The 17,575-nt window shown below is 39.3% G+C and overlaps 1 protein-coding gene across 1 annotated transcript in view; it reads right to left on the bottom strand.

Moving 5' to 3' along the window:
• Positions 1-17,575, bottom strand: part of FRYL (FRY-like) — a 166,863-nt gene that overhangs the window by 131,307 nt on the left and 17,981 nt on the right. The window contains exon 2 of the mRNA XM_009335155.1: positions 14,678-15,059. Within this exon, the coding sequence (XP_009333430.1) occupies positions 14,678-14,855 (178 nt within the window). The 5' untranslated portion in view covers positions 14,856-15,059. The remainder of the gene's footprint in view (positions 1-14,677; positions 15,060-17,575) is intronic.

Genomic DNA, 17,575 nt, shown 5'->3' with positions numbered 1-17,575 from the left:
CGCTCTGCTCGGGGCGACGTTTCCTCCCGCCTTTCGGGGGGCGACGGCCCTGCCGCGCTCAGCGGGGGAACCGCGTGACGCAGCGCGGTGGCCCTTCGGAGTCGGGGACACCCGCAGCGAGCGAGCGGACGCGGGCTCTTCTGCGTGTACCCAGACTTCCCGAGGGGGGCCACCAGCCGACGCGGACGGTCGGACCGACCGACCCCTCGGCGGCCAAACGGCACAAGTACTGACAGAATTAAACCCACGAAGGACGGCAGAAGGCTGTTTGCACTTTACCGAGTTTTAGATAAACTTCCAACCGACCTGTTAAAACTGCAGTGAATTAAATAAACTGCCCAGCGTTACTTTGCGCAGCGCCAAAGCACGACGAGCCTTCTGCGCTAGAAGATCAGCAGAATAAAAGTAAAAAAAAAAACAAACGTGAAAAACGCGCAGAGTGGAGCGCAGGAAGGTCCCGGGAAGCGTTCCCAGGGTGGATGCCTGCAAGGGAACTACGGGGGAATTTACCTTCGACACCTACAGGCATTAGCAGAATCTTGGGGTTTTTTCTTACTATCTGTTACAGGACCTGACAACACAATTCCGACGTTTCTGATTGTTTACTTCGTTCAGTATCATCTCCAAGGCCACAACGGAAAGCACCGTACGTATGAAGCCTCTGGCCTCCTAGGGACACAGTCCCACACTGCCTTTAGATGGGGCTCTGGATGTACCACCATTCTTTTGGGATAAAGGAAGATAACCTCATCGATAGCCTTTGCCCATTCAGCACAGGGCAAAGCAGTTCAAGATAAACCTCCTTCACTCTGCTCACGTTATCAGGTACAGTCAAAAGGTGGTGACCCTCTGTCAGCTTGAGGTGTTATCTTTACATAGGTCAAAAACAGATGTGAAAGTGCCTCGAAATTTTAATGGACAAATCTAAGAGTTGTTGAAAATTTCAGAAAGATTTCTGCACACTGACAGAAGAAATTACAGGGAGAAAATAATGCTTGTTTATGTAACTGCCACCAGACTATACATATAGCATTACCCTTGGGTCAAATACAGAAAAAATTGAGAGAACTGGATACTGAGATTACTGTGACACTGGCTGCTAACAGTAGTTTAATTAGGTCTATTTAAACTATAACTTGACCCACACCATACAGATAAACACAAAAATTAATCGTATGGGTCCAAGGTACACTGATTAACTAAATTAACCGAAACCAGGACATCGACACACACACCCCCTCCCAAAAAGACAAAATAATTATCACTAGCAGGGAGGTAACGTAGACCAGTCCATGTCCAGCTAAGCAGTTCTAAACGACAGGTCTAACACACCAGCAGAAGAACACTGGAGAAAGAGCGGGAGAAGCATGTCACGGCACTAGCCCATTCAACCATCAAGACAGCTGCTGTCCGACATCCATTCAGGAGATTAATAGTTTTATTAAAAGAGAGACCGGTGTGATGACTCAGTTTTCATAGATTAAAAGTACGCAAAGTTTCAACAATATTTTTCTAGAATATGGTACTAATTTGCCACATATATCTGGACAGTCCTTTATTTTTCTTCCCAGGTAGCATACAGAACATGCATCCACACTGAGTAACTCTTTGGGACACTGCATCAAACTTTCTTTCATAAGCCTGTTTCAGGTAACACTGCCTATGTAGTACCTCCAATTACCTCATACTCCTTTTTCATCACTTCTTTTATGAATACATTCAAAATTATACTTCAAGCACTCCTTTTTCCTCTTACTAAGTAAGATATAACAGAGGTTGTTTTTTGTTATGAGTAGGATATAAAGGTCAGATTTTGGAACCGACTGATGAATTTCACCACTAATTTGAAAGACTGTATTAATTATGGTTGGTCTCTGACTGCCTTTAACACTGGGCTACAGAGAGTTCTTCAAAGGAATCCTTGTTAACAGCATGCATTCCAAAATCATGAGCCAACTCTCCCAGCACCTCAAAAATAATGACTTTTTAAAATACACTTTGGGTTCTTTGTAGTTGCCCTTTTTCCCCTCAGCTTTTATTCTTTAAGTTATTAGCATCAGAAACTTATTAAAAACCAATCATCCCAGAAATCCCAGGAGATATACTAAAAAAACCCCATAGAAATACTAATCTCAATGTTCCACCTCCTGGACTCCTGTTAACAAGAGTTTCAACAAACAGAAGAGCTGCCAGTATTTCTGTATAGCAGTGTTTCAAAAGTTAATGAATGTTAGGAAATCTTTTTAAAAATTTGCATTTATTTATGATATTGATATGTTTGGCCAAGCAAGTTACATGGCTTTCCCCCATGGCATCTGAGATTTTGTTGCACTGTTAATTATTCATAATATCAACTACTGATGACTGTCAATAGGGCTTCCTCAAGGATACTAGCAATTTTAAATGCAGTTAGTGCAACAGAAAATGTTAGCCCATTAAGAACTTTCAGGATGTTAAGAGTATTTTGAGAACTGTATGTACCAAGAGTGTAAGCTTTTCCTTCCAAAGATTTCAGTAGAAGTATTGAAGACTAGGAATATTTAATATTAGGAACAAAAATATTTTGAAAAGAAAAATCCTCTTTTAATACTACATTAATATACATAATATGTATGTTTTCATACATATATGCACAGACATAAGAAGTTGGATTCAATATGGACATCATTAATTTACAAGATGTAAGAATGGCATACACCAAATGGGGTTTCTGGGATGATTTTTTTTTTAATAAGTACCAGTAAAAGTCCATTTAACAAGAGGAGTAATGGACCTGTCAGTATCTTAGCATTATCATATAAGCATCAGTGTCATAAGAATTATCTCATTATAGAACTGTGCACAAGCCTTCTAACATTTCTTCTTCCTCACAACCCAACTTACATGCTTTTATAATCAGAGATGTATAGATGACAACTACTGCAATTTTGGACTTTTTGGGTTTTGTTTTGCCTTTGAATTGAGTTCATGAAATAACCTACCAGATACTAGAATAAACAGATTATTTCAGGATAAACCACAAAGTTTAAAATGTAACTTTTTGTTTTATTGTTAATTAAAACAAGAATAGTAGAAGCAGGAAGGGAAAAAACCACCAGTTACAAGCTTCTGAACCTTGCCAAGCGCAGACGAGGCTAATTCACTGAGAAGAGCCCAATAAAATTCATTGTGTAGAGTCACAAGATACCATCATCATGTATTTCCAAAACTGTGTAAGAAAATGTCATTTACAGGATGGATTCTTTTCAAGTTCCTCATTTTCAGAGAGGAAAATGAAACAGACTTCTGGAAAGTACACTGTGTTTAAAATTGAGAGCAAGTATGTCCACTGTGAAAGAGCCTAAAAATACCTATCACTTCGGAGTACTTATATGGGAAGTCTTTCATAAGATTATTATTTTACTACCCAGAGAGAAGATGGAAAAGAAAGCACTTGCATTTAACGATAAGCCAATAACTTTGATCTGGAGCTGATTTACGTAAGAAAAACAATCCAAAAAGAAACTCTCAAACTGAGGATTTGTGCATACTTCTATTAGTAGGCTGGGCATTACAGAATTCCAGTAAATATGTGGTTTATACACTGATTCCAATATTTGCATACGTTTTGATTCTGGACCGGTTATAAATTTCACTATTAAGGGGAGCAGACTACTATTAAGTCTATGTTTTGATACTTTCTCAAGAGTCAAGGTGAGGTATGCGTGAATGAGCACACACTGGTATCAGTAAGCTCTTAAAAGAACAAGACAAGGATAGGACTGTAGGTGTAGTAAAGCAGAAGTATTCAATCTACAAACACAAGCTGTTTACACTCTACTAAAGTGATTAATGCAAGTGTCCAGTCAACAACATGCTTTTTGCTCAGATATGAAAGCCTGGTAGTAAAGAGGATGGCTAGAAGCAAATTGCTTGAGCCGCTTCAGTGACGCTAAGTCTGCAGACTTCAGGCTGCAAATAGATCTATACTTCATGAGATTCACAAGCAGTAAGCCCAGCTGCTCTGGAAAGTATTAGACCGTCCATTCGTGGTACTGTTCATTCATTGCACACTTGACCTATACAAGCAAAGTCAATTCAGCACACTTCAAGAATGCATACCTTGTAGATGTAATATTCAGTACATGTACAGTAAGCCCACTCGCACGACAGGGAAGAGTTGTCCTGGGTGTTATAAGTAGCTATAGGGCCCAAGCAACGTAAGAGATCAGACACTATCGTGCTGTAGTACAGATAACAGAAGTTCCCTTTTCTTTATCTGTAGAATTTGGAATTTAAGAAAAACATTTCTAAAAGGATTGCTATACTTACTAGGATCACTACGTTTACTACAAATGTGTATGCAAAGGTTGTTTGTACAAGCTTTTCTTTAATTAGCATCATGCCATTTTCTTGGAGCTGCCCAGAAACATTGCTAGCAACTATTTTGAACAATGTACATAAAATAATTTAATGTGGTTCACACAATGCTGTTCCAGCTTCATCTCTACAGGCTGAAAAGGTAGGGGGATTTTCATGACTGAAGATATTGCTGAATAAGTTATCTTAAAAGAGCAATATTTAACTTTCTAAAGTTTGCTTTCAAATGAAGAAATAACATTTTATATGTCATTCATTTATGTTTCACAGGGAACATTACAGATTTTTCGCCTCACTTCCTTCCCCTCCCCCCATTTGAAGTGTTATTCCCCACTTCTACAATAGTTTTATTTCTCTAGGAGTATATTCGTATCATACTACTTCCCTCCCCCAATCCCCCAATGAAGTTCTTGCTCTTTTCTACTGGGATGGCTGAGATAACAGAATATGATTTGTCTACTTATCTCTCTACAAAATAGTTTGCATTAATCATTTCAGCATAAATATTCCATTTAAAAAACACAGCTAAAGGCATTCTTTTAAGCTATGTAAAAAAACATGCAGTCACTGTTGCTTCCAACAGTTTCTTTGAGGTTTTCAGTCCTACTACATTCATCTTCAGGATGATACGGACTGACAGAAAATGCATTCAGGCAAAGAACTACAAATAATATTTCCCATTTAAAGTAAATTATAACTATGAGTTTTCCAACTAGTTCTGGAAGGACGCTGAAGATGTACAGCTTTCTTGCGGAACATAGTCTTTGAGTAAGATCAAAGAGGATACTGTTAATATTTAACTTTTCAGTAAGTTAACATTATCTTAATTGAACAGCAATCCTACCGTAAAACAAACAAAAAACACCACCCAACCAAATTCCCCACACAACTTTAAAGAACGAATAATTAAATCCTGAAAAATGAAATAGCTTTCAAGGTAGTTTAACAAAGACCTTCACCAACTTCGTAAGGATTTAGACTAACAGATTTCAATCCGGCCCTTCCTGAAAATCCAGCTTTCCAGATCAGCAAACGTTACAAGATTACAAGGAAATGAATCAGTAATAAAAAGGTGAAACATTTCAAACAACCCAGCAGGCAGTTCTGAGATGATATTTAACCAACCTCTCTCCAAGAGGAAATGAGACAGGTAAAGCGATACACGAACCTATAGCTGTAACCATATCTCATGAGCCTGACAAATCCAAGTCTCTCAATTTTCAGAGGCATCCCTGTAGTTAAAACTCTAGAGAACTCAGTGATTTTATTCCCTCTCAGATGCTCAGTTTTGACCTTCCATGACTGCAAATAAACCTTAAAGGTACAAAGCCCGATTGGTACGGTTCTGTCTGTGTCGGACAACTTGAAATAACTGCCCTAAGATCTGATCTGCCCAATTCTGTACTGTGTCAGCCTCCTTACTGTGCTTCAGCATTAATATACCAACGTACTGGTTTTGGGGAACCAGCACTCCAGTTTTCACCAACCTTTTAAATGGAACCTGGAAACAGTTACGGAGCTACACGGAAAATCCCAGCTTAGTTGCTGGGCATTTAAATGGATGGAATAGAGAAAGGCTTAACTCTGTTACCCTACAAGGCCTTAAGATAACTGCTACGAATCAGTTATGTTTCTATTTTTGTTGCTCCTCCCAAGCTGCTGGATGTCTGAGCCACTTTTATGGGAAACATCATATTTGCATTACGTGAGGATCAGCTACTCTATCCCTATAGAAAGCATTGGGGAAAAAAAAAACCACCAAGAGTTTAGGACTCATCCAGGAAAACTTTAAAAAAAAAAGTGAATTAGCTATAGGGGTACACTCAGCACAGAACAGAAGTCCCAAGTCTGTTAAGCCTCATGAGTGCAATAGTACTTGGGTAGAAAATGTTCTTGGCTGCAGACTCCCACTAGGCTCACAGCAGCAGCTGAAGGTACTCGCGTATTTGCCTTGCCCTGTGCCAGGAGATAAATTTCTGCCTTCCTCCCTCTGCCATAAGCAAAGTTTAACATTTGCTCCCGAGCCACTGCCGTTGGCAGCCTGCAGCCCGTTTCTGCCTATACATTAAAGCACTCACTTTACAGCCCCGCATAATGCGGATGTATGTCTGGTTCAGCCACCTCTGCCACAGAGTGCTAATGGTAGGCAGGGGGATGTGGGACTGCACAGTTACAAGTGGGAACTACTTCAGGCGTCTCTGCTAAACCTCCTCACAAGCACAAGCCTACCAACTTACTCCACCGTAGCTAAAATCCCTATGTAGGTATGTAGCTGGCAGAGCAGTTTTACAAGCTCTGCACACACAGTATAAGGACTTTGAAAGCTGTAGTTACAGGCAGGAGAAGGAAAGCAAGCAGGGGCAAGGCATGGCCAGGCAATTTTCTCTCGAGGTTTCAACTCCTGAAATTGCCATTCCCAATGTTTAGTTACACAGGGCAGGAGCATAAGGAGCTCCGTCGCCCAATATCCTAAATAAATAAACAAACAAACAAATAAAATAATTACATTAATACGGCATTCTTCATAGTCGAAGTAAATTGGCATATTTCTTCACTCCAAAGCTTGCAAATGTTTAATTACAGTGCATTTTTTTAATGCCTTAGTTACCAGGATTTAAACAACTGCTTTTAGTGCTGAATTTTACAGCTTTCCCACCTCTGTGATACAACAGATATTCTTGTAGGAACCTGAAGCAGGAGTACAAAATAGAAATGCTTTAAGATTAAAAAAGATAATTAATACATACACATTGATTTGCAAGTTAGAATTAATGGAACTCATATGAGTGTCATTTCTGAACCTTTATCCTCAGGAAGCATACCGTTACATTGAAGAAAAGCGAGAAAAGAAATACAAAAATCAGGAAGGGAGAAAAAGAGAAGTAACAAACCCAAAGGTAGCTAGACACAAACACCTAACACGCTAAAACTTTACAACAAAGCCACATTTGTCTGGAAGTTCTGCAAATAGTTCACAGTACAAAGTCTCCTAAAGTGCCTCAGCTGGTGGATTACAAAATAGCCTCCACCAGCAGATGCACCTGTGCCAGCACTGGGAGAGACCACCCAGCAGCTATGAAGCTTATCACATCACCCGCGATGCCGCAGGCAGCTCTCCATCCATACACCTGCATCTGGCAGAGCAGATCAAATGGAAGGGGACAGTATCACTGCAATCCCTACTAGTTAAAGAAAAATGCATAACTGAAATCGGATGGTAGAAACACATTCAGGTAAATGGAGAATATGCTTAGACTTTTTCTATTCATGGAACTGGCTGCCCTCTATTTGTCAGTCATGTTATTTCTTGATAGAGCACTAGCATACTGTTGATTTCTTTCAGTAATGAACATGAACATGTTAACTTTCCAAACATACAATCTACCTACAAATATATATGGCATAATTTCATCAACTTCTGGGCAAATTAAACTACTCAGTTCTACACTGCTCCTTCCATGAAATAAGAGTTTATGGAAACCCCAACGAATAAAGAAAAAAATACTTTAAAACCAATTCTAACCAACAGAAAACAACATACTGGAGAAACACAGTATTTTTATACAAGTTATGAGCTGCTTTTAAGTGTTTTACTTCCTGTTTTTCCTGCTTTCAAGTTAGAAAATATTTTGAAATTAAAAACATTCTTCCTTCAGCCAGTCATCTTCTCAAAGAAGTAATTGAGACAAGGGTCACCCCAGTGCATCTTAAAAGATGCCAAGAGACACCAGACATTTTTGGGTCAGTGTCTAATGTGACTGCGCAACAGCATCCTGATGCTGAAGTATCTAAAGCTCATACTGCCATACTGGTCTCCCCAACGAGCAATTAAAGTCTCCCAAGCAATCAGGGTCCAACACAGATGCTTGTCACTACAGACCTCACTGGTACTAACGAGCTAAAGAATTATTATTATTTATGTAGTATCTCTGTATAAAAGGTATCGCACAGCTTATAAAGTGAGGGTATGCCAAGTCCTGAACATCCAGAGCGTCTGGATGCAGAACTGCTGCAGACAGGCACTTAATCCCTTTAGAAGGTACCATTGCCAAAGTGATGAGGCTTTCTGAAAGTCTCACTTCTCTCTTCAAATCGGTAGTGCACTTGGATTTCTCATAACAAAAATCTTTCCTTTATAAATAAATATGAACACCAAAAACCTTCAAGCGCAAGCGGAGAACCCTCTGTCTGGTAGGGTCTCTGCTTGCAGCAACCTTTTAGAACTTGGCTGGAGAGCAAGAAGATGCATGTTGAGTAAAACAGCTGAGGCCACGAACACTACTTCCCAAATCACAGGTATTCTTCAACAGCACTTACTAATTGAGAAAACGTATTTCCAATTGAAGAAGGCACTCATGACATTTCCTTACTTGAAGGGCAACTAAAGGCTATTCAGTGCTAAGTGACACAAAACACAAAGAATGCCATTTACTGAAAACGGAAAGCCTTTCCAAAGTAGCCCCTGATTAATATTAGATAGTTGAAATTATTTTCCCTCAGTTTGGATCCACGTAATACTTTTTAGAAGCAACACATAGAAAGTTAGCACTCACAGGGTAAGAATCATTCTGTCATTGAAGAGCTTAAAACAGAAGAAACTAGAAACGTGGAAGCCTACAAATCAAGACATAAAACAGCTAACAAGTGCAGCCAACAGAAACTGCCAACAGCCATGAAAAGTATCATGAATTACTGAAAAAATGTCAATTCTGCCTCTTCCATTTACAACTCACATTTTCATTAGAAACGGGAAAAACCACCCATAGAGGAGATTAAGACTTGTTAGATCACCTATAAACTAAAACTTTTGCATTTGAAACATGGACTCTTTTCCTTTTCAACTGAAAAGTGAAGAACTGTTTAACAAAACATGTAAGCTCTGTTCGTCATATCTCAGAGGAAAACAAATAAGTTACCTCCTCATGAAATCCATATGAGTAGCTGTTAAGTATGAAGAAAAGGCCCTTCTAGATCTACCTTTGATTTGTACTGACACCCACCTTCAAAGAAGCACTGTTACAATTACTTTGTCACTCTTTGGAATGACGTAAAGGTAAGGTTTTGCAAGGAAAAAAAAAAAAGAAAAAAGGAAGACACACACAAACACTGTATGAAAAAAGTATATTCATTGTAAGTTCCTGCATGCTTATTCTTCAGATGAAACCCTGAGACAGCTACAGTAAAAGCATATTAGGCATACAGCCAAGTACACAACACAACTAAAAAAATCAGATCTCAAAAAAATAGGGCCAAAAATCATATTTGAGATATCTCCTAGAACTAAGTCATGCCATCTTTTTTTTTTTCAACAATTAACTATAACTATAGTCAATTTTCCATATTAATGGTTAAATGAACAAGTCAGAGGCGTACTCCTTCTGCACTCAGGCTTACTTTTAAAAAGACTTGCTGGACATTATTTCAGTTCATTATTGACTCCATCTTAGGCAAATGCCTTACTTAAAAAACATTTACCCAATGGTCATTGTATCTGCTTATAAGTAGTAATAATAAAGCATATCATCACTGCACTAAAATAAAACTCTGGAGAGATGCTTGTGTTTCCATTTATCTAAAATATTAAAGAGTTCATTTTCCACAAATCAATATATTTAAAACAGAGGGTATCCAGAAGGTGACTGCTACTTTTGGTGATGGTAAGACCTGTAATGCTGCCCCCACTACTGACCAAAAAGGCCCTCTCAGCGAGTTGATTCCCCTCGCCAATTCGTCTCAAAAATACTGCCCCAAAAATATTAGAACATTTTCTGCTGGCTTTGTGAAATTAATCAGCTCAGGGAAAGGCCACACCAGCGCCTGACAGGAGATAGGGAAAGGCTGCACAGCTGGGAGCAAGATTGCCCTTTTCACTGGCAGCAAACTGTTAGATCAGCCTGATGCTCTTGTAAAACCAAAAATCTAAACAAAATCCCCTTCCCCTACCTTCTGTTGCAAAGAGCTTCAAGAGCAGGTTCCAGAGGCCCTTTAGGAAAGGTTCCTTACTACTTCTTATGGAAAATATACATAGAACAATTTCCTGCAGCACTATCCAAGCAAAACAATGTTATCTGCTGTGATAAGAAAAGAGGGGAGAGGGTTAGAGACTTTTATGTAAATAGCATTCTGGATCCCAAACAGTATTACAGAGCAGTCTCTGAATGTAAGCGAGATGCAAACAGAGATTGGGGGGCGGGGGAGGGGGCAGCCATGGTACTTAGTTGCCCGCTAACCCCTCCAGTCTTCTCTAACGAACTCAGAACTCAGGTACAGAAACTGACTTTTATTCCAGATAGATGCTGGGCCTCCTCATCATCCTCTGCTGTACAAGGCTGATCAGAGATGCAACACGGAGCTGAATATGCCCCACAGAGTTGCTGGTATTAGAGGGACACAGTGCTCATGGGCAGTTTATGTCTATTCAGCCCCTGCTGTTAGCCCCCTGAGGCAATTACAACTCTATTACTCATTTCTTTACCACCAAAGAACACACTTCTGCTGGCTTATTTCTGCTCCCCTAGCAAAGGCACTTGAAGGGAAGCAGGTTTAATGTTTGCAAAAGGCGAGTTTTCCATACCCAGAAATAATGTGGACGCTGCGAGCAGTAAGAATACTCACATCACTGATAAATTTAACATCTCTTGTGCGCTTATCGCAGATTTGACTTACACGGCTGGCTATTAAGACTGTCCTACAGTATTAGCTACCCTGCCTTACAATGCTACCAAAGCACAGACCTGCAACAGAAGGGCACATTTCACACACCACAGGTACAGCTGCCATTTGCCAGTTTGCACAGAGCACTCATGGCGTTCCCCTTCTTTAATGCTACAAACAGCAAAAGGGAGAATACAAAATACTTTATAGAAGTGTCTGTATGTGTACACATTTGTATGTGGTTTTGGGTACATGAAAATACTTTCTCTGGATCTTCCGAGCTCATCTTTGTGTTTGATTTGGATTGTAGCTTTTTTGAGAAAGAGACTTTTAAAACTGAGAACATGTCAACTCTTAAATGCTACAGCAAATTTAAAAGAACTACTTACTAACATCTATTATGTGTTGTGATGCATACAATCATATGCAAATACTTCAGCAAATAATTTTTTTTTCCCCTAGAGTTCTAATAATCTTATAGATCTAAAAAGACAGTTATGAAAGATTTCTAAAATACACTTGAAACCACTCTGACGGAAGCTACATATTTTAAAAGATGTGTCACAGCATATATTTCTAAGGTCTTGTTTTCGACTATAAAACAAAGTATATATACTAATTGAGTTAACATTTTGGAAGGCGATACTGATTGTTTTAATCCTAAAAAAAATAAGAATCTCATCACTTGAATTTCACACAAAATATGTAGGTCAGATATATGCAAACCCAACTAAGTGGTATTATCAAAATAATACTTTTATGCTTTGGATGCCAGGAATTGGGTTTTTTTGGTTGGTTGGTTTGTTTAAAACCTTCTAAAATACTTTTATACTTTAAAATTGTTGTCAGACTCTGTATTTCACCTAAATTCTCATTAATACAAAAATGTTGCCTAACCAGCAGCAATAAGGAACAGAAGGGAAAAAGAAAAAAGAACCCCACCCACTTTCAAATTCACACGTATCTACAGGACAAACGACCTTAGCTTTAAAAACCTATCGAGTTCTTGAACAGCTTCATTATGTTAAATTCAGTGGTGCGTTAACACCACATCTGCTGACATTAAGCAAGCAAATGTTTACAATTTTTAAACGTTTACAATTTTTTTTCAAATCATTCTATTGTTTTATTACCTGTTTTGTCGACACCTGCCTTCTGCAGCATACTCAACTGGTAAACACAGTAGTTCTTTTGCTCTATTCCAGCAGAGCAGTTCATTCCATTACCAAGATACAAAAATAGAAATAAGCAGATAATTTAAAGAGGATTCAGCTACTATCTGCTATTGCAAAAGCATGATCCCAGAACAGACTATAAGTCTGCATTTCACAAATGATGACATCACACTATTAAGTGATATTAGTCAGGCACTACTGATTTCCACAAAAATCACTCCTAATAATCACCATTTGGCAAATATTTAATGAGCAAGAAAGGAGAATTCATCTTCAACAGTAGGACTGGTGTATTCTATGCTTATTATCCTCATTCGCTTGAGCTATCTACAAAACATTGAACAAGGTTAGATGAAGGCATCTGTCTTGACTACAAACTTCAGCCTATAGCATTTTCTTTTAACCTGGCACAAAAACAATTCTATTTGTTCTGAAATTATAACATTTGAAATAAAATATTATTTAAAAGTGAGAGTTATAAAGAAACCATAATTACAGCATAAAAGCAGAATTGATGAGATGCGCCTATGGAGATATTTAAGCTATGCACATCACAGTGATATCCAACTAAACACTTCAGTGCTCTACAGCATTCAAAGTTAAATGAGGACACAAACCTGGCTAAAAGAGCATCACCTTTTCAGACACCATGAGCTTCTGATCAGAGTTTTCAAGCAGATAGGCAATAAGAGTCTTAACAGACCTTATGCTGTAAGAAATCTTCAATAGTCCATACCATTACAACATTAACTGTTCTAATTTGTTATACACAGGAATAATTGTTTAACAAAATGGAACTGTCGCTGCTTTCCCCAACTGCCAACGTTACTCAACCTGACACATTAAAAAAAGTGGTTTATACTACAATCAGAAAGGCTTTTTCCAGGGAAACCCCTTTCTCCCACCACCACAAACTTAATTCCATAGTTAAGGATGTACGTTCAGCACCCAATAAGATGGATGTCACCATCTCCTATCTTTGCAGTTAGACACATAAGGGAAAAAATTGCAAGGCCACACTAATTCCTGAAAACAGCCACCACATAGCAAAGGGTAAAAACTGTGCATCTGATAGCCATCAGGATCCAAGACCATAAAGGCTCAAGACATTACTATTTTAGCTGAAGGCAAAAAGGAAAAAAAGTAAACTGGATTTTCCATTGCTACCCAGCTGAACTGTCTGAAAAAGGAACATCAACTCATTTTACTTCTTTTTATTAGCACAATACACTGGAATATTTAGACACTAACAGGTAGTAAAAAAGAAAAGAAAAAAATCTTCATACAAGCAAGCTTACCCATGCTCTTAAGTTAAAAATTATCTATACAATGTCTGTATTTTTACTCGACTAATTTAATTTACATATTCTGCTTATTAAAAAAATCTGCAATCTTCAAAACACTAAAAAAGGAAAGCATTAACATTTTTGAAATTAAAAAAAAAAAACTCTTAAAAGTACAGCCTTTGAAAACTTAGGGGATTTGAAAAACAGGGAGAGAAAAGATGACACAAAACTTGAATCCTGCACTGCAGTCAGAGCTCTGTGCAGCACACATCTGTCCAGACAACTCTTAGTGCCTAATCATAGCTACATTACAATTTAAAAACTTAAATAGGGATATTTATCCCGAAAAAGGAAAAAAAAGTCACAGAGGAAAAAAAAAAGACAAGGAGCACATTAGAAATCCTATAAAATTGCTTTCAAACAGGTCACTAATGCATGATAGTGTGTCAATGATAAAATAGTTCTAAAACTAAAGACACCATTATCAGAGTGACTCTCATAAAAAGGCCTTTTATAATAATGTCATGGTTTAATCCCAGCCAGCAACTAAGCCCCACACAGCCGCTCACTCACTTTCCCCCTGGTGGGATGGGGGAGAGAATCAGAAGAGTAAAAGTGAGAAAACTCGTGGCTTGAGATAAAGACAGTTTAACAGGTAAAGCAAAAGCCGCACACACAAGCAAAGCAAAACAAGGAATTCATTCACTCCTTCCCATCGGCAGGCAGGTGGTCAGCCATCTCCAGGAAAGCAGGGCTCCATCACACGTAACGGTTACTTGGGAAGACAAACACCATCACTCTGAACATCCCCCCCTTCCTTCTTCCCCCAGCTTTAGATGCTGAGCATGACGTTATACAGTATGGAATATCCCTGTGGTCAGTTGGGGTCAGCTGTCCCAGCTGCGCCCCCTCCCAGCTTCTTGTGCACCCCCAGCCTGCTCGCTGCTGGGGTGGGGTGAGAAGCAGAAAAGGCCTTGACTCTGTGTAAGCACTGCTCAGCAAGAACAAAAATACCTCTGTATCATCAACACCATTTCCAGCACAAATCCAAAACACAGCCCCGTACTAGCTATTATGAAGAAAATTAACTCTATCCCAGCCAAAACCAGCACAAATCAAATCCATCAATTTAGCAAAATAATCATGATCTGAAGAAAAAGCTTAGTAATGGGTTTTTACCAGGTTGATGACATGGATACATACTGTAAACAGGATGTAAAACATGTGTCTCCTCGTCTTCATCTATTGTCTGTCCTAATGAAAACAGTCTGACACGTCTCATCTTCAGTAGCCTTGGGGAGCTTTCACGGGCAGTACTCCCAACATCCAGAACTACATCTCCAGAAATGACAGTGGGAACAATTTTTTTCAGGAATTCCATTTTTACATGCCCTCTGTGTTCTCAGCATTTACTAAATTCAGCAGTTTAGCCACACGTTACAGAGCGTGGCTCCCACATCAACTTCCTTGAGCACTGAGGTAAACTTCTCATAGTGATGTCACATTGAACCTGGGTGGTGCCAACACCAGCACGTCAGCTGCCAGCTGCTCCAAGGCAGATTTTAAAGACATCTAACTGTACGGACTGATAAGAAAACCAAACAACAAGCCTATATATTAACCAACGCATGCTAAACTCCGCGCTAGTAGAAGACACCATATTTAACACTGCAACAAATTTAAGCACTAATAAAATGCACGGTGTATTTTCAAATTTCTATCTGACAGAGTTCAATAGCTCTTAATTTTCATGAAGTGCACAGAAAGTGTTCATCTGCATTTGAAAGATAACACTTATCATTCAGAAAGTCTATGCACCAGCTTTATAAACAATGTCTAACAGCACCACAATTTAAACCATTTGCATTCTCACATGGTTTTAACTACTAGCTACGAAGATACTAACGTTTATTAAATATATAGTTCTGTTTTGCAGAGACTCTGATGCTATATTTACCAGTTAAAATACTCAAGCTACCTTCCAGAAAACACCAAGTACAGAAATAACCTGTCTCATTTTGTCCAAACACCCATTTTATCCCTAGGGCTACTTGTCCATACATGCCTGGTTTAGCTGAGGTTTTTTGGTTTTATTTGAGGGAAGTTTAAATGTTGTTCTATATTTAGCTTAGAGAAGCCATTATGAAAGATGCCTTGCATTTGGAGCAGAAAGCTCAGGGGGGGGGAAGAGACATTAGCATAGAAGAGTGTTCCGTAATGCTTTCTACATTTGGGAATATGTATCATTGTATGATTGAAAGTATTATTTTATTTACTAGACTTGGAGATCCACAGACACACTACTAGTTAATATTCCCACCTCATTTGCCACCAAAAATTGTACACATCACTGAGAGAAAATCCACTAATACTCACTCTGAATGTCTGAGCGGCAGCATGCACACTTCTGTTATTTTTATGACAGCAGCTCAGTGTCCAAGACATTTCTGAATGCATTCAACACAGTTATCCAACCTAAGTATGAAGTATACCACACTACTATACATTCCTTAAAAGAAGGTACTTAATCTGAAATTCACCACTGTGTCTAACTCTTCTTAAAAAAAAAATTAAAAATAAAATCTATGAAAGGTAGAGTGACCTGCTTCAGGTCTCTGAGTTCCAGTAGTTCAGTGCTCACAAGGGGCCGCTCACCTGGATTAAGCTGTCAGTCCTTTACTGACCAACTCCTACTGTCACACTTCCTAAGTATTGAATGTAGTTAAGAATGCCACAACTTGAAAAATTTGGTACAAGTTCATTAAAGTTGCCACCTAAGACATTTTTCAAGTTCTATATAGACTGAAAACGTAATATCTTTTGTATTCAAATCTGCATTAAAATCCCCAAGTATTGAAGTTAGTCTATATTTCCCTTGTAAACGAACACAAAACACTACACAAATTTTTCCCTGTAAATGAATACAAAATTCTGACCTTATCATAAAAGACACATTGTTAGAATATTATTTCCTGCAGTGAAGATTTGGGAGACCAAGCAAAAAATTGTCCCTATAATGATTTCATTCACAGTATTTTTTCCACTGATACAAAAAAAGTTATACAGAATATACTTTCAGAAAAGCATTTTATGTGTTTTCAGAACAAGTAATAAGATAACACAAACATAATTTTCTATTATAAGAAATCATGAGTCATTATAAACTCAAGCAATCATTTATTCATAATAGCATTATTTTCTACAGAATTTATTTTTTCGCCCTTGAAATCTTGACACAAACCTACTTTGCAGTTTCTAGCATTCAGGAACAAAAGAGAAATTCAGACACTCTGTGAGGCTGAGAATGCTGCCAGTCATCCACCTGCATGGTGGGTTGACCCTGGCTGGATGCCAGGTGCCCACCAAAGCTGCTCTATCACTCCCCTCCTCAGCTGGACAGGGGAGAGAAAATACTACAAAAGACTTATGGGTTGAGATAAGAACAGAGAGAGATCATTCACCAATTACCATCACGGGCAAAACAGACTCGACTTGGGGAAATTAGTTTAATTTATTACCAATGAAATGAGAGTCGGATAATGAGAAATAAAACTAAATCTTAAAACACCTTCCCCCCACCCCTCCCTTCTTCCCAGGCTTAACTTTACTCCCGATTTTCTCTACCTCCTCCCCTCCAGTGGCACAGGGGGACGGGGAATGGGGGTTGCGGTCAGTTCATCACACAGTTGTCTCTGCCGCTCCTTCCTCCTCAGGGGGAGGACTCCTCACACTCTTCCCCTGCTCCAGTGTGGGGTCCTTCCCACAGGAGACAGTCCTCCACAAACTTCTCCAACCCGAGTCCTTCCCACAGCCTGCAGTTCTTCATGAACTGCTCCAGCGCGGGTCCTCTCCACGGGGTGCAGACCTTCAGGAACAGGCTGCTCCAGTGTGGGTCCCCCCAGGGGGTCACAAGTCCTGCCAGCAAACCTGCTCCAGCAGGGGCTCCTCTCTCTCCCCGGGTCCACAGGTCCTGCCAGGAGCCTGCTCCAGCACAGGCTTTCCACAGGGTCACAGCCTCCTTTGCATGCATCCACCTGCTCCGGGGGTGGGGTCCTCCGCAGGCTGCAGGTGGATATTTGCTCCACTGTTAATCTCCATGGC

The sequence above is a fragment of the Pygoscelis adeliae genome, unplaced genomic scaffold (genome assembly GCF_000699105.1).
Source record: "Pygoscelis adeliae isolate BGI_AS28 unplaced genomic scaffold, ASM69910v1 Scaffold21, whole genome shotgun sequence".
Lineage (NCBI taxonomy): Eukaryota > Metazoa > Chordata > Aves > Sphenisciformes > Spheniscidae > Pygoscelis > Pygoscelis adeliae.
Note: the sequence above shows the minus strand (reverse complement) of the source record. Positions and strands in the feature narration are given on the sequence as shown.